Source organism: Brassica rapa, chromosome A06, assembly GCF_000309985.2.
Source record: "Brassica rapa cultivar Chiifu-401-42 chromosome A06, CAAS_Brap_v3.01, whole genome shotgun sequence".
Taxonomy (NCBI): domain Eukaryota; kingdom Viridiplantae; phylum Streptophyta; class Magnoliopsida; order Brassicales; family Brassicaceae; genus Brassica; species Brassica rapa.
In genome coordinates, this window is record NC_024800.2 from 8,632,140 (window position 1) to 8,652,989 (window position 20,850).

Below are 20,850 nucleotides of genomic sequence, written 5' to 3' on the forward strand. Positions count from 1 at the left end.
AAAATGCTTAAAATAAATATTGTACCCATTATGAGTGCGATTTTAATTTTTAGCTGATAATTGTAATTTTAATTTTTTACATTTTCTTTGAATTTTTTAAAATTTTGGAATTAAAAAGAAATGAAAAGTTTGGAAGATTTTTGATTTTTTAAAGAAAAACAAAAATTTAATTTTAATTTTAATTTCAAAATAATTTTATAAATTTTTTTATTATTTTTTCAATTTTTTAGAATTTTAAAGATCTTTTAAAGTTTTTAGAATTTTTTTTTATATTCAATCAGTACTAATAAAATTAAATGTGTTAATAACTCAATTGAAAGTGACATTAGCCCAGTGGTAAAATACCTTGCTATATATACTAATCAACCCGAGTTCAAATCGAGGGCTTTATTTCTTTTTATTTTCAAATCATATAAAACGACGACTCGTTTTGTTTAACGCTAACATTTAACGTCTGCTTAACACTGTTTTAACTGTGGGTTCACGGTGTGCTAAAATGGCTAGTCAATCTTAAGTTGCTTAATAAACAAAAAAAGTTAATTAAAGTACAATATTTTTTTATCAGATTCGAGTACAGATTTTTTTTGGCGATTCGTGTAAAGTTCATGTTTTTTTTGGCCGAATTCGTCTTTTTAAACTCAGAGATTTACCCTTTTTTTAATGAGCCATAGAGAGTTAATTTAGACGTCTTACCCTTATTATGCTTTTTACCCTGTGCTTTGGATTCTGTAATCCACTCCCCTCTAGCCTCTAGGGGACTAGTAAATGGACCCATCAACTGAAAGTTGTCTTGTACCGTCCGTCGCATGAACCAAAAGTGAGAAAATTGTTAAAAATACGTTAATATAATTCGCCATATCTTTTTCTAAGTTTTTCAAAGTTGTTAATTAATATTATTGTGACATGTGTCAATTAATTTATTAAGATTGTGACATGTATCAAAAATATATTACAATTCACTTTTGTTAGGATTTAAAAAGATTTAGAAAAAGAAAATTATTATTACATTTTTTTGAACACTAAAAAGGAAAATTATTACAAAAATTTAGTTTATTATTCTTTTTTGGAGTTAAGCAAAGAAAAATTACTATCACATAGCCTTTTACAATATATTTGTATGGCTCTTTTTATAATCTTTTAAAAATATTTGATAGTAAATTTAATTTTTGAAAATTCTATAAACAAAGAATACTGTGAAAAGCTATTTGAAAGTATTTTTTTTTCTTTTTAAAATATTTTTTATATTTTTCATTTTAAAGATACTAAAGAAAGATATTATAAGAGAAAATATTTATTTTTAAAAAAATAAATTAAATAAAAACGAATTATAAAATCCTACAAGTACAAGAAATTATTTAATAAAAATCAAATAGAAAAACTAACTTTAAAATAAGTGATATTCCTTTTTAAAACCTAAGAAAATAAAAAAGTAAAAGTACTCTTATTATTTTCCTATAAATAAGTAACTTTCCTTTTTAACAGATAAATGTATGCTACAAAAATATAAACCAAAATAAATATTATTTTCACATCTATATTTAGGTTTAAGATTCTTCATATTGTTTTCACAAAATAGTATTGACAAGAAAAATATTATCTGAGTATTTTGTTTTTATTTCTTTAAACAACTCAATTGTTTTATCATCCTTATTACATCTTATGATGCTAACACAAGTTTTTTTTTTTTGATGTTTTTATCGTACATAAGTATGTGTAAATATGAGGAATGTATGTTTGTATGTATAAGACACAATATATAATTAACTAAACATAATTTTTTTATTGAAAATATATTCGTTTTATAAAAATCTTAAAAAACAAGAACGAATTATAGTTGGAATTTTCCTTTTTTTATTTTTTTAAGTAGCTTATTTCTTATAAATAACTAACTATTTTTTAATAGAATTTTGTGTTGTAAAATTATAAACCAAAAATAACTTCAAATATTTCACCTGATATGATTGTGTCATTTGTACAAAAAGAAACATTGTGTACTTATTAATAAAAATCTATCATTATGTGAAAATAAATTTTTTTCCTAAAATCCTAAATAAAAGAAATTTGAAAATTAATTTTTTCCTCTTTTAATCTTAACCAAATAAGATTTTGTTTTCCTTTTAAATCATGACCAAATAGAATTGTAAAAGTAATTTTTACTTTTAAAATTTAATGATAAATGTGATAATGAAAATATTTAATTAAAAATATTAGTGATTTTGAGAAAATGAATTTTGAAAATAATATGATAATGAAAATATTAGTGATATTGAGAAAATAAATTTTGAAATAGGAAGTTTTAAAAATAGTTAATATTTGCTGGATATAATTATTTGATAGTATTTTTATTTTCTAAATCCTAGAAAAGAATAACTATAAAAGATTATGTAATTTTAATTTTCTTTTATAACACCCAAAAAGTGTAATAAAATATTTGATAGTTTTTTTCCTTAAAAAAGAAATCCTAAACAAAAGAGATTTATATCATATTTTTTAATTCCTAACCAAAAGAGAATTGTAAGAAGTTATTTTATAGTGTAGAAAATTTGATGCTTAACATGATACTAAAATTATTTAATTAAAAATAAAATGTAAAAATAATATTGATATGAACTGTAAAAATCATAATTTAAAATTATTTGATAGTAACTAGAAATAATTATTTGATAGCAATAAGATTTTTCTGAAATTCTAAACAGAAGATAATTGTAAAAGTTTATATGATAATAATTTTTTTTCTATAATCCTAAACAAAAATAAAAAAAATTATTTGATAGTTTTTTTTTTAATTTTAAATAAAAACAAGATTTATAAAATAGGATTTTTTTCCTTTTAAAAAAAATCCTAACAAAAGTAAACATACGTATTTAATAGTATTAAAAAAAAAAGAATTTGATGACCAGTATGATGATAAAACTATTAAATTAACAAAAATCAAAACTTAGGATGTTGTCGTGATTGGTATCTATGTGTTTGGTTATACAAAAATCAAACACATGTTTGATATGTATATTTTCATGTTTGTTCATAAAAATTTGATATTATATTGCCATCGTACATATGTTTAGTCAAAAACAAATCAAGCTTCATCGTTATCTTATTTTATTTTTTAATTTTTACTATGTAGTAGTTTATAATTCATTTTAATTAAAATATTATTATGAAAATTTATCATTAAAAAATCTTGAATCAAGAAAATTATTTAACATCAGATAAGTTTAATAAAACATTAAATTACTACATAAGAAAGTGTATAATGTTGTCATTGCTTCTTGGTCCTATTTAACTTTCAAATTCCTTTGATTTCATTATAATTCTTATTATTTTGGATTGGATCCGGTTTAAATTTTTACGTTTGGATGTTTTTTCTAACTCTAACAAATATTAACTGAAACTTATGTGTGAAAACGAGTTCTTAACTATAAAATAAATTTCACATAATATATGCAAAAAGAATTTTAAAATAATAATAAAATGATTTTTAAATTTTTTTATTAAATTAAAATATTAAATAAAGCCCGTTGCAATGCACAGACCCAAGTCTAGTTATACTAATAAATATTATGAACAAGACGTATTCTCCGTTTCTTCAGATGTGTTCCGTAACTTCGGATTTATTAACGTTCCTATTGATAATTTTAATAGTTTTCTTGTTAAGTAACGGTTGTAGTGATCACGGATCAACGTGACGACATCACGTGCATGGTACTCACGCAATATTTTTCTTTTATTACAACTCACACAATGTATCATGTTTAGTTTGTATACTGATCAATTATTTTTTCTGTTAGATTTAAACGTTTATATAGCTAACTAATACTCTCTCCATTTCATAAAGTTATATATTCTAGAGAGAAAAAATTGTTTCAAAAAGATCTTTTTTTTTTAATATTTTCAATACTTGTTTTATTAACTAATTACAAATTTCAAAAACTTAATTGCACTTATTAGATTTTTATTGGTTTAAAATTATGGAAAAAAAGATAATCACAAAAAATTATGCAAATTTAATGTGTTTTATTAAAATATGTGAAAATCTAAAATATGTACTCCCTCCGTATCAGTTCAACTGGTGTTTTAGGATTTTGATTTTGCTTCAAAATATGTGATGTTCTCATAATTCTAGGTGAAATTTAATGTCATTAAAATTTTTTGATCAATTATAAAATACTGCATATTTTTCTTATTGGTGGAATTAGTTTTATATAATTGTATTTTATGTTACCAAAGCCAATTACGTAAAAGTTTTTTTTAATATTTGTGTAAAAACCTTAAACAATTCTTAAAATGATAAAGAGGAAGTAACATTTTGAAACTGATTGAGTATTAAATTTCTAGTCATGCATATGATGAAATTGATTTTCAGTCTCAGATCAAAAAGTAGTGACTATTCGACGTATAAATCCGATATAGAGTTTTTTAAATCCGACATATAGTTTAGATTCAAATATCTTATTCTGCTCGTTTATGCTCTTGAGAATGAGCTTGGTGGTAACAAAACGAGTACGAGTAACAACTTGGTTGTAAGTCAAAAATGAAGTAAGCTAAACTCATTATTCGTCCAGCACTATTGTTTTTAAGAAAATACTTATTAAAATTGGTAGAAAAATATGCAGCGGGTAGTGGTAATTATTTTTATTTCTGTTAGCTTTTGTTATATTTTAATTGATATTTTTGGGTCACACTGCATATTGCCAACGTCATTACGTCAACGTTTATTTATCCGTAAAAAGCTGAAAAAGAAACGGAAACGGTAGGCGCAAAGGTGAACCCCGTTGAAAAGTTGCTTAACTATTTTTGGTGAGAAACGAATAAAGAGCTCGATAAACAAAACTATTCACTGTCGTTTTTACAAACAAAAATGAGTTTATTTTTCCGAGAAAGCCGCAGATATATTTTCTTTTCTCATCTGATTTGTTTCTTTTTGTTAGTCTGTCTTCCTCGACTATCGTCTCCTCTTATTTTGGTTACAACTAGGGTCGGACATTTTATCCATTAAATTTTATTCAATTCGATTTGAAAATTTTGGATATTCGTAAACTTTCAAAATAAAGCAAATACTAAAAATTAATATTCGCTAAAACTGAAGTAAATCACAAATATTAAAATTTTGGAAAGCAGATATTTAATCCGATTCGGCAATATATAAATACATGTATATTTTAATATATTTAAAAATTTTAATATATAAAATTATATAATTATTATTCAAACATGATTTGATAAATTATGTTCACACTATTACTTATATAAAAATATTACATAAAAAGAAGAGAACACATTTATGACAATTATAATTTTTTTCTTAAGCTTTTGTTATTATAATTGTTAACTAAGTTCAAAAAGTTTACAAAATATGTAGATTCACTAGTTCTTTTAATTTTTATAATATATATCATGAAAAAAAATATTTTACAGAACAAATTTGTATCAAATTTTGAAGATTATTTGTATTAATCAAAACATATGAGATATCCGTAAATATTCGTAAATATCCGCAAATATCTATTTATTTTCCGGATATCCGTTTTTCGAATATCTGTATTTTTCCGAAGCAAAGCAAATCGAAAAATTAAATATCCATGACATACGAAACAAATCACAAATACTTTAAAAAATGCGGATATCCGATCCGTGCCCATGCCTAATTACAACTCATCTAGGGTTTTACTTTTATGTAGTCTTTTTAATCAATCTCTCTCTTTCTCTCTCTCCAATAAATATACTTCCACCTTCCCCCTTTCTCATCATTGAACCATTCTATTAATTTCTGTTCTTTTCCTTTCACGAGGGTTTGGCAAAGAGTTTCTTACAGATTTCTTTGGCATTCTGTCCACCTCCTTTGTATATAAATGTAAGTATATCGGTTGTGTGTGAAAGAAGGAGGTGGTCATACTGCCAGTAGACATCTGTTAGGGTTTCTTTGTAAAACCCTCTTGATATACATTTTTTTTTATTTTTTTGATATACATGTATTTATATATTGCCGGATCGGATCAAATATCTGATTTCCAAAATTTTAATATTTGTGATTTTCTCTTGATATACATATCTTTCAATGTTTGGAATCTGGTAAGCTTGATCTGTTACATAGCGATGACAAGCCTCCTCTTGATTCTATCATATCTTTGATTATGTTGCTCCTTCTTTCTTTGAGTTTATACATTATAGGGTCGTTTTATTATATACATATGTTGATCTAGATCATTACATTGATTTTTTTTTTTTGGTAAAACTTCTGTTACCTTTGGTTTTCCAGTTCCTCTATCGTGTAGAACCTTTGAACTATATCGTCATAACGTTGACTAGTGCGATATTTTGATGTTTCGTCTTCTAGAAAAGGTTAAACACAAAGAAAAAGAGAAGGTCCCAGAATTCCAAAAAGGTAACAGTTTTTTTTAACTTTTACAACGTAGTAATAGGGAGAAAGGACAAGCATCTTGTTTTGGAGTCTACAATGTTATTATGATGTTACCTTATTCTATTTGAAGTTTAAGAAACAGTAGTAGAGTTTACGAGTATTCCTTCATTTAGCATCATTTCTGACGTGACGTATATACAGTGTACAGGTTCGTAAGCCATAGCTTGCTTGCTTCCTTTTTTTATCATGCATGAGTTGAAAATAATTCATAATTTTCTTGCGTTTCCGCTAAGATTTGTTAATTGATCAGAGTTATTTATCATCATTCTAGAGAATAACACGCTAGTCGTACAGTTCTTTATATTTTTGTGTATTTCATCGATATATCCGATAATTGCATTGCTGATTAGTAGATGGATGTATTTTTTAGCAGTCTTGCTTAAGCCATAGATGATAAATTAATCAGTCCAGGAGACCAAGTTTAAAGAGATCTAGATAGTTTGGTATGTTCGGGTTTGCGTGAGGATATATCACAAAAGATCATAAGTCTCCAACGATCTGGGTTTAAGAATTCTGAATAATGAGCTGCCCAACAAAAGAAACATGTTCTAAGCAAGTAGCTTTTTTTTTTTTTTTTGCTAAAATTTGGTGCATATATTATAAAAGAGGCAAAAGCATACATAATGTGAGAATATTACAATGCTCTAGTGGATAAAGTTAGTAAATTCATTCTGAGCCCCACATGGTTCTTGGTCTCGAGAGAGAGTAGCCCAAAGGAAAACATGGGCTTAGGAGCTTTTGCAGTAGAAGAAATAAAGCCCAGAATCAAAATATTCGTTGTCTTCCTCAATGAAGTAATCGAAAGGTCTCACGGTAGAGAGAACCAGAGTTGCATGCAGGCACTCGATTCCATTGGGTCAGTTTCACGGAGCGATGAGATACGGTTTTTGATGGTGGAGGAGATGGTTGAGAATATAGCTTCCTGCGACTTGAAGTGAGATCGGTGGAGCCTATTGTTGCGCTCACGCCATAGTTCATGAATCAGCGTTTGCCAGGATAGGATTGTGAGATAGCGCAACCGGTTATCACCAGTGTAATGGATCAGACCTTGCAAAGTATCATCCCAATCGTCTGAGATAATGGCAAATTGAAGTTTTGCAGCAAGGTTTCTCCAAATTCCAGAGGAGAAGGAGCAACCGAAATAAATGTGATTTTTGCTCTCTGGAAGTAGGTTACACAGAAGACAGAGAGGATCCGTCTGCAATCCCCAAGACAGTAACCTATCACGAGTGGGGCACCTATTGAGTACAAACATCCAAGTAAGTGTCTTACACTTTGGAATTCCTTTTTTCAGCCAAACCACATGATGCCACGGAACCAAAGGCTTTGATTCCCTTATGTAGTTGTAGACTTTAGCTGACACGAATTTGTTGTTGGTTGCAGGAGTGGTACCCAGTCTGCTCCATTCCGGCATGTCCTCATGTTCTGAGAGAGATACAGTTGATAGAAAAATCTGGATTTGCTCCATCTCCTGAGATCTTGCCGGACCTATATCCCAAGTTTCTCCAACCCACAGCGAAGCTAGAGATGAAGAGAGGGGAATACCATACTGTCTCGGTCCATTATGACCAACAAACTTGATGAGTTGGCCAAATGGAGACCATGGCGTTGTCCAGAAGAAGATTGAATTCCCATTTCCTGGTAATATTCTCATCCAATTGATTGCTGTAATATTATATTTTAATCAATAGTAGCATTGGCTAGACAGAAATAAAAAAGTTTAGATATGAGTTAATTTAAGAACGCTTATTTCTATACAATACAATGCAAGTAGCTTTTGCATTGTATAGAAATAAGCGTTCTCAAATTAACTCATATCTAAACTTTTTTATTTCTGTCTAGCCAATGCTACTATTGATTAAAATATAATATTGCAGCCTTCGATCGATGAATCTCTCGAACTTATAACCTGTCGAATTGTTTACATAAACCGAGAATGATGTTGCTCTCTTACTTGACAAAGGAATAGGTGAAAAGTGAATAGTGTGGTGATGATCTCATAGAAATCTCACTTATCAACCCTTAAAATCCCAAATCATTGATTGTTGTCTCAAGACTATGAAAAGTTATAAACGGGTATTATCATACGATTCGTGAGGCAGAACCAGTCTGCGGGTTTAATGCATTGGGGACCTTAGAGCATATGCAATGGTGAACCTCACCAATGAATCCTTAGCAATATTTTAGTAATTTTTTTTTTTTTTGGTTTTTGTTTGAATAGTTAAGGATTCGAATCAAAACTGGTCGTCCAATGGTGTTCCCGAAGATGGGTCCTTAGAAAAAAAAAATATTTTTTATTTTTTTTTTAAACTGAAATTGAAATTTTATTATTTGCATGATTAAAAATAAAGATACAATGATTAAACATAAAGATATAAAGATAAACTAATTAGTAATCTTCATCACCAAATTTGTTCCAAATATTTTCGATTAAATCATTCTTCAATCGTTCATGCATATGCCTATCACGAAGATCATTCCGAGTGGGAAACATATTATTCAGATTTGTAGGCCTCTCGGTTTCGACCTCTGAACTTCTGGTTACGTCTCCTTCTTCAAATTCAGATATATCGTAATGAATGTATCCATCTCGTTCATTTTCGACTACCATATTGTGTAGTATGATACATGCTCTCATAATCTTCCCTATCTTTGCTTTGTTCATTGTAAGAGACGGGTTTCTCACAATCGCAAACCGGGATTGTAGTACTCCAAAAGCCCGCTCCACATCTTTTCGGGTTGCTTCTTGAACTTTAGCAAATAACTCTTGTTTAGGACTTTGAGGGAGTGTGATAGATTGGATAAATGTTGACCATTTTGGATATATACCGTCTGTGAGGTAGTACGCCAACTTATACGTGTGTCCGTCGACCACGTACTTTACCCTGGGGGCCCGACCTTCTAAAATGTCATCAAAAACAGGAGACCGATCGAGGACATTGATATCGTTTAAGGTACCTGGAGGACCAAAAAAAGCGTGTCATATCCAAAGATCATGTGAAGCCACAGCCTCTAAGACAATCGTCGGTTTAGCTGATCCACGTGCATACTGCCCTTTCCAAGCGGTTGGGCAATTCTTCCACTCCCAATGCATACAGTCAATGCTTCCGACCATCCCAGGAAAGCCCCGTTTTTCTCCAATATCGAGCAGTCGTTGGAGATCCTCTGGTGTGGGTCTTCGTAGATACTCTTCTCCAAATAATTGTATTATTTCGTCAGTGAAATGGTGTAAACACGAAAGTGCCGTGCTTTCACCAATTCGGAGATATTCATCCACTGTGTCAGCCGCAGCACCATAAGCAAGCAGACGAATAGCTGCTGTACATTTTTGCAGTGGAGAAAGGCCTAACCTGCCGGTTGCATCTCTTCTTTGTTGAAAGAATGGAACGTTCTCTGAGAGGCCATCGACAATACGCATAAATAATTCCTTATTCATGCGGAACCGGCGTCTGAATAATTGTGGGGAGAATGTAGAATCTTCGCTGAAGTAGTCATTCCACAAACGGTTGTGTCCTGCTTCACGGTTGCGTTCTATATAAGCACGTCTCCTTTGCTTATTGGTACGGGACCCGACTATTTCATTGTATGTATCTTCGACGATTTCTTCGAAAATTTCATCCAGTCTTTCTTCGACTTCATCGGATGAAGATGACGACATTTCTACAATGTTTTCAATTTTTTAAAGGTTTTAAATATATTTCCACAAAGTTTTCATTTTGTTTTTAAGTTTTAAAGATCTTTCACAACGTTTTCATTTTTTTTTTTAGTTTTAAACATCTTTCTATATGGTTTTCATTTTTATTTCTAGGTTTTAAAGATCTTTCTATATGGTTTTCAATTTGTTTTTAAGTTTTAAAGATCTTTCACAAGGTTTTCATTTTTTAAATAGTTTTAAAGATCTTTTTCAAGGTTTTCATTTTTTTTTAAAGGTTTTAAAGATCTTTCTATATGGTTTTCAATTTGTTTTTAAGTTTTAAAGATCTTTCACAAGGTGTTCATTTGCTATTCGGTTTTAAAGATCTTTCATAAGGTTTTCATTTTTAAAAAAGTTTTAAAGATCTTTCTCAAGGTTTTCATTTCTTTTAAAGGTTTTAAAGATCTTTCCACCACAAGGTTTTCAATTTGTTTTTAAGTTTTAAACATCTTTCTATATGGTTTTAATATATGGTTTTAAAGATCTTTCTATATGGTTTCAATTTTTATTTTTAGGTTTTAAAGATCTTTCCACACGGTTTTCATTTTTTTTTTAAGTTATAAAGATCTTTGCTATTCGGTTTTACAAGTTTAAGATTAGTTTCAATAACAGATTGGTAAAGGAGAAATGTTTGTGTTACCTAATAAGTGAAGCAGCAGTTTGTACTTGTTGCAAGTTCGAGTACTAGGAAAAGATTACAACACCTAGATAGCAAGATATTACAACACCTTCGAGTAGTAGCAACCAAAATAAAGGAAAGAAGAAGTAGTTGAGAGTAAACAAATGAGATAGGTAGCAATAAAAACATCATCCAGTCGTGAAGTTTTATAGAACATAGAGTGATACAGTAGAACCCGTGAGTTGGCTCACATGAAGCTAGACAACAAAACACCTTTTTCTTGCAGCACCCGTGCCTTCACATGTCATACTGCTCAACCTGAAATGACAAAAAAAGGCAACAGTTAGAGAAGTGTACAATACAAACAAACGACATGAGATCAACTAATCAAATGAGTAACAAAACTACCCAACATCTCAGACATTAGTTTGAGTTTAAGAGATGTTTCCATCTCAGTGAGCGGCTCTTTCTTGCCAAGTAAACGTTCAAGCAGTTTCTGTTTAGAAAGTTTTTCTTCCACTGCCATGATGGACTGAATCTTTGACAAATCCTCCTCTTTACCACTCTTCTTCCTCTTAGAAGCAGCTTTAGCAGCCTTGACGCCCACGGGTCGTGCCTCCGGTTCTCCCACTTCGTCTTCTGTATCCACCTCCAGCACTTGTTTGCGCTTCTCCTTACCAGCGTGATTAGACGGATAGGTTGAGCACCACTTCTGGTCGTGCCTCAGCTCCCTCCATCCATGTTCCACACCGAACTTGTAACCGTGATCATTGTAGAAGTTCTCAAGTGCAGCTTTCATCACATCATCATCATTTTGTCCACTTCTCTGCTCCCTCAGAGCCGCATCATAGCTCCCAACGAACTTGGAGACTTGCTCGTTAATCCTAGCCCACCTCTGCTTGCACTGACCAAGCTCTCTAGGTTTTGTCCCAACGAGTTGAGGACTTGCGTTGTAGTAGGCAACAATCCTCTTCCAGAACTGTCCTGATTTCTGCTCATTGCTCACCACCGCATCCTTACTGGTGTTAAGCCAAACCCCAATAAGTATTTTATCCTCCTTCATAGACCATTTGCTCCTCTCCTTCCCACCAGACTCGACCCCAGACTCGATAACAGGCTCGACAACAGGCTCCTCAGGACCTTGACTACCGAACCAAAAAGGTTCAGGTGAATCAAGGTCAACTGAAGATTGAGATTGACTAAACAGGAGATTAACATAACTAGTGTTCTTATCCATGGTTAGAAAAGTGTAGTGTGTCACTCTAAGAGCAACACATATCCTTAAGTAGGCGCACTTGAAGTTAGCAAAATTAAAATCAATGCAAACCGAGCAGTTGGGAAGGTAGAAAGCAAACTAGTTGCATTAAACACCTATCAAATCAGAGTTAACCCGAGTTCCTAACGTTGTAAAACATTTAAACCAATCACATCTAAGGCGGTAGGAAGCGGAAAGCAAAAAAAGATGCATTTAAACGCAATAGATTGTAAGTTTTCAAATTTTTACACTACTATACGTTTTATATAATGCATAGCAGTAGTCATAGACCCCTATAACTAGGAAATAGGAGTATTGTACCTTATTATACAGACACTCCACCGGTTTTAGACACTCGCTTTTACTTCTTTGAATCTCTTCCTGCAACAACATGAGATCAAACTGTCACAATTTTTTTAAAAAATGCATAAAGACATACCCAAAACCACAAGAGAGTAACTTACCATACAGATACATGACCGCCAGACCTAAAAAAACTACTGCAGAGACCACTAGACAAACCTCCATTGCAAAGCCATTTGTAATAAGCCCCGGTTTCTTCTTAGATAACGCACACACAGTCTTCTGTAGCTTTACCACCTTCTCCTCACACTCAAAACCTTGATCCTTAAGCTGCCTAATTTGTGTCTGCAACTCACGCATCTCCTCCGTGATAGCCACGTCCCACCATTTCCAAATGTGGCAGTCCCCATCATCCACATTTGGGCAGGTAAAGTACCTCCTCCCTAGATCTTTAGCCGTGGAAGATATTGCAACCACAGGGTCACCACCACAGTAGCAGATGGTCGGGATTCCTTCGTCACACTCGGGTTGAGGTTCGTACTGAAGCGGCTCAGCAATATGGTAGTTACTCTCAGCTTCATCCCCGTACAGTTCAAATTCGGCTTGAATCAGTGCGTTTATGTCGTACTCATCTGATGACGAAGGCTGGCTGTATGAATAATCTTGTCCCATTCTTCCTAAACCTGACAAAAATCATGTAACCCAAATTAATTGAAACAAGCATCTGAATGAACCTATAATCTACATGACTCTTAAGTACATTCAACTTCTTGCAAACCAATAGAGATACAAAACGCTAACAACAAGTGGGAAAATGGGATTGAAAAATGCGAAACCCCAATAATCTTATCAAACCCCGTCGATTGAAAACACAAAATCCCAAACAATTGAGAGAACAACAAAATCGAAGGTAATCAAACTCTAAGTACAAACGACCTTAAACTCCTAATCGACTGGGAAAAAGAATTCTTCGAAACCCTAATTTCACATCAAAATTTCAACCCCCAAATATTCTTCGATTGTAAACACAAAACGAAACCGATTGACAGGAAAAGACGCACGAACCTAATCCTAATCCATAAATCTGCAAGAAAATCTGAACATTTACCTTGATGTCGAGACGGATCGAAATCGCCACAAATCACCTTTTCTCGAGAGCTATTTTTTTTTCCGCTTCGGTCGCAAATGTCGTTGTTTTTTTTGATACAGCAAATACGAAAACCCACCGGACCACTCAGGTTATGACACGTAGCTAAGGATCAAGTCCGTTTAATCCTTAGTTACGGACTAATCCTTCCCTTTCTCGGCTCGTTTATTAATTTAATAATCTCACGGACTGGGTAAAGATTCGTTACGGACCCCGTTGCGGACGCTCTTGGGGTTCACGTAAAAGATTCTACTACTGACTTTATTCGATACTATTTATCAAAGTCTTCTAGAAGTTATGAAAACGAGATCAATAATTAAAAATTCAATCTCTTGGCTCTTCCTATCACTTGACCACGATCTCGTTGTCAATTTTATCTGGAAATAAACTCCAATTTTCTACAGATTTGTGTTGACAGAGAAAGTATGATTTACCTCCTGGTTTTCTTGACAACTTTTGTATAAGGAAATGAATTTGTGTTGACAGAGCAAGTATGATTTTTGTTTTTGTTTTTGTTTCGAAGATAACGTTAGCTAATTTCTTAGCAAAACACTATCGAATTGTTCTATAATTTCACGACGTTTTATTGTTTTACTGTTGACGTATAAGGTTTAGTGAGAAGGAATAAACTATCGACATTATCATTGATTTAAAACCTATAATCTTACTATAAAAAATGTATCAGCTAGGGTTGAACCCGGATTTCATCAATTAAAATTGACCGGTGTGCTACAGCGGATCTGATGACAATTTTACAAACAACATGTACTAATACCATTGTTAGTTTAAGTACAACAACCCCAACCATTTAATTTAGTGGGCTTAAAGAAGTTTGCAACCCATTGTAATGCAATGAGCTAAAAAAAGGCCTTACACGTAAACCGTTATCATAAGGTTCAAAGTGGTCTTTCAAGCATACAAATATCATGTTTTAACTCGATTCAAGTTCTTAGTTGTTACCTTTTTGATATATGTAAAATAAATAAAAGTTCGAAGCTACAATGTTGATCTCTACATGAGGGAGCTAGATTCATGCATTAGTTTAAAATGAGTTTTTTTTTCTTCACGAAAGTTTCATCTTATTAACGATCGAAATAGTCGAATGTTATAGCATCCCTTATTATATTTGGAACGAAAGCATGATATATGTATTCTTCACTATCTTGTATTTGTTGTTTGGCCAGTAAGTCAGCACATAAGTTGGATTCCCGGTTTGTCCAAATGTACATGTTGTATGCTTTCGAACCTCTGCTCCCATTTCTATATGTCACGTAGTCAGTTTAACACATCCATATTTTTTGTTCTCCTCTCAACGAGATCGATGAAATTTGCATTGTCTCCTTCGAAGATAACTTTTGTGTGTCCTTGACTCCAACAAACCATCATAACACCAAGTAAAACTTGTAATTCACTCTCCAAAGCATTGCGTGGCTTTCTTGTCTTGAATTGCCATGCTCCCTTAAAGAGACCCATGCTATCTCTAATCAACCATCCCGCTTGTACTAATGTATTTATGTTGTAGAAAGATTCATCATAGTTTTATTTAACTAGCCCCGGCTCAGGTCTTTTCCAATTATTTCTCTGATAAGCGTGTGACCTTCTTGGTTGTCCTAACTGATCTGCTTCAAGATATTGTTGTGCTTCCATCCATTCCTTTGTATCATAATATGCAGCTTGAAGTGAGTTTCGCCAATGAGTTACCTTCTGTTGAAAAACCATTTTGTTTCTATTTTTCCATATGCGCCATAGTATCCACCAAGGTAATTGTTTGAGATGATCAGGTATCGTAGAGTTTTGATGGAGTAGGATCTTAATTTAGCTTCTAGCGTGCCTTGCGACCAAAGTAAACCGCTGTTTGGATATATAACCCGATGCTTTCCAAATGCATTGAGCATAGATACAATCAAAGAAAAGGTGATCTGCTGTTTCTTCTTGATAGCGACGACTTTATGTTGAAAAAAAACACTGTGGTTATACATAGTTGATTTCTGAACAATCAATCAACCTTCATTTCGGGAGGGATAAAGTTTCATAAAATGGTTCCAAATCAAGTATAGCAAAAAAGGCTTCAAACATGACTTTACACATTCCTGTTTCGACACATTGTTCTATAATTTTGTTTATGCATAAATAAAAAAAAAATGTGTATTCCAAATTAGACGTGCTAAATTTTTAATATATATGTTTGGAAAATTTGTCCAAGTCTTAATGTGTAATGGATGACATGTATAACAACATGATTCTATATGCATTTACACTTGGATTCGATTTTTGTATATGAGAAGAATGAAAACATAAAGCAGATTTAAGAGGATATGCGAATCTACATGCCACTAAATTTGTCTCTTCTGATAAATTTTAGTGAAACTCTTTTAGAAAAAGTTGAAATCGTTAATGTTCAAAAAAAAAAGAAGTTGAAATCATAAATAAATAAATAAAAATAGCTTCCATGAATATCAATCACACACTCAACTATTAAAGTAGAATATCCAATGTAAAGTTTATAGTAATGGAATTGGGGTGGCTGAACATTGCAAAATGCCAAAGTATTAGGATTTAGGAGTTAATGGATAGTGTACTATTGTACTATACATATATTGTACGACTCGTTAACATGAAAAAAGAAACAATAGTCTTCGATGATGGATTAGTTTCTACCAAAAACCTAAAATAAAATCAATGGTAAGTTTGGTTGCTTACATTATTACATACATCATTGACTAGTCAACTGTGTTGACAGATGTTGTAGTTGGTCAGGGACTGAATCAGAAATCAAGTCAGAAGAAAATAATTAATATCATATAGTATTAATCTAGTTTATATTTTAAATTTAACTTGTAAAAATATTAAATACAATCCTACAATTCGGTTTTTGACAATATCAATAAAACATTATTATAATAACATCGTTAATACACATAAAATTTAATCTTTGTAGTAAAATAGAGTTTTTAGTCTTTATAAAATACAAACCAAGTGTTTTCCTGCACCATGTGCAGTGATAAATTTTTTAAAAGTTAAATTATATTTAAAATGAAATTTATTAATATTATATATTTTATTATTTTTGACTAATATTTAATATAAAGTTGACTATTTAAGTATAAAATAAGAAAAAAAATTTGTTTATTTTAAATTACATTTAATAATATGTATGTAATATATTTAAAATTTGAATCTAAGATAAATTTTTTTATCTATTTATTTTGGCTAAATGTATTAAATCAACTTGTATAAAATTACTAAAAATCATATAAAAACTGTATAGTTATTAAAAATTATAACTAAATAATATTTATAAAATTTGTAGATATCTAAAAGAAACTAATGAAATTACGATTAACAATTTATTAATATTTTAAAAAAGATGTAAAATTTTTTGAAAATATTAGTAATAAAAATTGTATAATTATAAAAATATAATTAAATAATGTATTTCGAAATTTATAATGTATATTTTAATATATTTATTTTAGTGATGATTTATGAATTATTATCATATTTTAAGAAGTTTACCAAAAAATATAAATCAACATTAAATGTAATGTACTAGTTATTGTTATATTCTATAAAGTTTACTAAAAATATATGTCAGTAATAAATGTGATAAATGGCGACATTACCCAAAAATGTCGACAGATTCACGAAAGGATTTCGACATAACGGGATACTCAATGCATCAACATCTACCACGCGATCGAGCTCTTTCCATATTTTCACGTTTTCTTATTCTTTTTAAAAGGTTCTCTCCTAACAAACATGTGATCTCAACCGCACGCGCCGCTTCCCTATAAATAACCGATCAACGCTAATTCTTGATTTCCCTTCTACTCAACGAAACTCAACGCCAATTACTTATTTTAAGTCTTTTAAGTTTTATTTCTCTGTCGGAGATTTATTTAAATCCATAATCATATAATAATGGGATCTCTCTCGGCGTTTGAGGAGCGGCTGCAGTACCCGACGGCAAGGCGGGATGAGTCCATTGTTGAAGATTATCACGGCGTTAGAATCGCCGATCCTTACCGTTGGTAAGAACGTTCACGTTTTCAGCTGTAACTTCTCTCGTTTTTTTATGATCACGTTATTGAGTTGACTATTAATCATGGTTGGAGATTCTTCTTACAGGAGAGATTTTAAAATTTGCTGCTGTTTTTGTCGGAAGTTGATTGAGTTCTTGTAATATAATGATTTGGATTTGAATACTTAGATCATGACCAATCGTGTTTCGAGCTTTTTCTGGACCATCTACATTAAAAGTTTTGGCCTATTTTAGATATTTATTGGACCAGTTATTTTGAAAAACTAGGCCCATTTATGGACCATTTTTTGTTTGTTTGTGATTTGGTATAGAACCTTGTACCGGTTTGGTCCAATTGTAAAATTATTTCGGTTAAGGTTCGTTAATTTTTCTGTTAGGTTGGAAGATCCAGAAGCAGAGGAAGTGAAAGACTTTGTAGAGAAGCAAGTGAACTTATCAGATTCAGTGTTGAAAACTTGTGAAACAAAGGAAAAGCTTCGTGAGAAAATCACGAAGCTCATTGATCATCCTCGCTATGATACTCCCTTCAAGCGAGGAAACAGTTACTTTTACTTCCATAACACTGGTCTTCAAGCTCAGAGTGTGCTTTATATCCAGGTAACTTTAAAGTATAGAATAATATTCTTAACTATTCTCAATCTTCAGTTTTAGTTGACTAAGTTTTTGATTTTAAAATTGGTTTTTTAGGATGATTTGGATTCTGAAGCAGAGGTTTTGCTTGACCCCAATACACTTAGTGATGATGGAACAGTTTCTTTAAACTCTTTAGCTGTGAGTGAGGATGGTAAGTATATGGCTTATGGACTTTGCTCAAGTGGTAGTGATTGGGTTACTATTAAAGTGATGAAGATTGAAGATAAGACAGTGGAGCCTGATACTTTATCTTGGGTAAGTTTTCTTCAATTTGAATTCAACTACTACTCAATTAGTCTTCCACTTTGATATGACTCTGTTGATCTCAGGTTAAGTTTAGTGGAATCACATGGACACATGATGGTCTAGGGTTTTTCTACAGTCGTTATCCAGCTCCACAGTGAGTCTTGTATATAAGTATTGATTCTTTTTGAGGAAAGGTATGAAAAGTTTAAGCGGTTTTATGACTGTTTCTTATTGTGTTTGTGGTATGTTTTTGTAGAGAGGGAGAGAAGATTGATGCTGGCACAGAGACTAACTCTAACCTTTACCATGAGCTGTACTACCATTTCCTAGGGACCGATCAATCTGAAGATGTTTTATGTTGGAGAGACCAAGACAATCCCAAACATATGTTTGGTTCTAAAGTCACTGATGATGGCAAGGTAAAGCTACTCATTTATAATGCGTCAATTAAATTTTGGGTGTAACCATTACGTTTTATTCTTAATGCAGTACTTAATCATGACCATTGAAGAAGGGTGTGACCCTGTAAACAAAGTCTATCACTGTGATCTCTCATCACTTCCTAAAGGTCTAGAAGGTTATAGAGGAAGCAAATCTCTACTTCCATTTATAAAGCTCATCGACACATTTGAAGCACAGTACATTGCTATAGGAAACGACGAGACACTGTTTACTTTCTTTACAAACAAAGATGCACCAAAGTACAAGTTAGTTAGGGTTGATCTAAAGGAACCGAGCACTTGGACTGATGTTATACCCGAGCACGAGAAAGATGTCCTTTCAACTGCTTGTGTAGTTAACGGAAACCAGCTTGTGGTTAGCTACATGAGCGATGTAAAACACATCTTGCAGATTAGAGACTTGAAGTACGGTTCCTTGCTGCACACGTTACCTGTAGATATTGGTTCAGTGGGTGGAGTTTTTGCTAGGCGTAAAGACACAACCTTCTTCTTTAGGTTCACAAGCTTCCTTACTCCTGGTGTGATCTACAAATGTGACTTATCTAATGAATCTCCACTAGTTACAGTCTTCCGTGAAATCGATGTACCTGGATTCGATAGAACAGCATTTCAAGTCACTCAGGTAACGTGTTTTACAAGCTTTGAATTTACTTCTTTTTTTTTTTTTAATCTATATCTTGATTACTATAGGTATTTTATCCGAGTAAGGATGGAACAAAGATACCAATGTTCATAGTGGCTAGAAAAGAGATAGAGCTAGATGGATCACACCCTTGTTTGCTCTATGCGTATGGTGGGTTTAGCGCAAGCATGACGCCTTTTTTCAGTGCAACACGTATTGTGCTTAGTAGACATCTTGGTGCTGTGTTCTGTTTTGCAAACATTCGTGGTGGTGGTGAGTATGGTGAGGAATGGCACAAAGCTGGCGCGCTTGGAAATAAACAGAACTGCTTCGATGATTTTATTGCTGGAGCAGAGTATTTGGTCTCTGCTGGTTATACACAACCGAGGAAGCTTTGTATTGAAGGGAGTAGTAACGGTGGGATACTAATTGGGGCTTGCATTAATCAGGTAGAGACTCTTAAAAACTCTAGCTTGTGATCATAGTAATCATATAGTTAGATGAAGAATTTTGTTTACAATGTGACACAGAGACCGGATCTGTTTGGGTGTGCTTTGGCTCATGTTGGAGTCATGGACATGCTAAGGTTTCACAAGTTTACTATAGGACATGCTTGGACTTCTGAGTTTGGTTGTTCCGACAAGGAAGAGGAGTTCCATTGGTTGATTAAGTAAGTCTTGTTTTAGGCCAAACATAAAGCTTTCCTTGTTTGGTAAGATATAAGATATCTGATGGTTTTTGGTATTTGATCTATGAAAAAGGTATTCGCCTCTGCATAATGTGAAGAGGCCATGGGAACAGAAGAGGGATGGGTTTTTTCAGTATCCATCAACGATGTTGTTAACTGCTGATCATGATGATAGAGTCGTCCCACTTCATACATTCAAGTTGCTTGCGGTTTGTCTTTTGTCTCTTGTTTGCTTTTTGCATCTTCTTTCTTCTTCCATTGAAACCTGTTTTGGTTTGGCAGACAATGCAATATGAATTAGGGTTGAGTTTAGAGAATAGTCCACAGACAAACCCTATTATTGCTCGTATTGAAGTTAAAGCCGGGCATGGAGCAGGACGTCCAACACAAAAGATTGTGAGTAATTAGTTAAATAATTTTTCTTCATTATATATTCTTGAGGAAGTGAAGTGGCGATGTAATGTTTGTGAGTTGCAACAGATTGACGAGGCGGCTGATAGGTATGGGTTTATGGCAAAGATGGTAGATGCTACATGGCTTGACTGAAAGTGACATGAAGAGATCAGTTTCTTGTTATATCCCTAAGAGAGAGAGAGCTTCTGCTTACTGTATAATTTTGTTAACCGACAGAGATTATTACAATAACAAACTTCATGTGCGGCGTTTTCTATTTTTGATTATTCTCAAAGAATAAAAAAAAAATCAAACAACTTTTTTAAAAA

At 32.3% G+C, this 20,850-nt stretch overlaps 1 protein-coding gene and 1 long non-coding RNA gene across 2 annotated transcripts; both read left to right on the plus strand.

Annotated features, from left to right (window-relative positions):
* The first annotated feature begins 82 nt into the window (after window positions 1–82).
* Window positions 83–12,402, plus strand: LOC117126017. The gene is made up of 2 exons (XR_004448539.1): window positions 83–7,677; window positions 7,802–12,402. It is a non-coding gene; the product is annotated as an uncharacterized LOC117126017 (long non-coding RNA).
* Window positions 12,403–16,920: 4,518 nt separating this feature from the next.
* LOC103872834 (prolyl endopeptidase) lies at window positions 16,921–20,793 on the plus strand. Its single transcript, XM_009151274.3, has 11 exons — window positions 16,921–17,467; window positions 17,856–18,075; window positions 18,166–18,366; window positions 18,441–18,511; window positions 18,614–18,776; window positions 18,847–19,440; window positions 19,509–19,889; window positions 19,971–20,110; window positions 20,202–20,337; window positions 20,411–20,524; window positions 20,609–20,793. The coding sequence occupies exons 1-11, from the start codon at window positions 17,358–17,360 to the stop codon at window positions 20,672–20,674; spliced, it is 2,196 nt and encodes a 731-aa protein (XP_009149522.1). The 5' UTR covers window positions 16,921–17,357; the 3' UTR covers window positions 20,675–20,793.
* Window positions 20,794–20,850: the final 57 nt, after the last annotated feature.

Bases quoted from the DNA above. Each gene is read 5' to 3' on its own strand.
- LOC103872834 (XM_009151274.3), top strand. From the start codon at position 17,358: ATGGGATCTCTCTCGGCGTTTGAGGAGCGGCTGCAGTACCCGACGGCA. The intron at 17,468-17,855 runs GTAAGAACGTTC...TTTTTCTGTTAG, and splicing joins ATCGCCGATCCTTACCGTTG to GTTGGAAGATCCAGAAGCAG. The intron at 18,367-18,440 runs GTAAGTTTTCTT...TGTTGATCTCAG, and splicing joins AGCCTGATACTTTATCTTGG to GTTAAGTTTAGTGGAATCAC.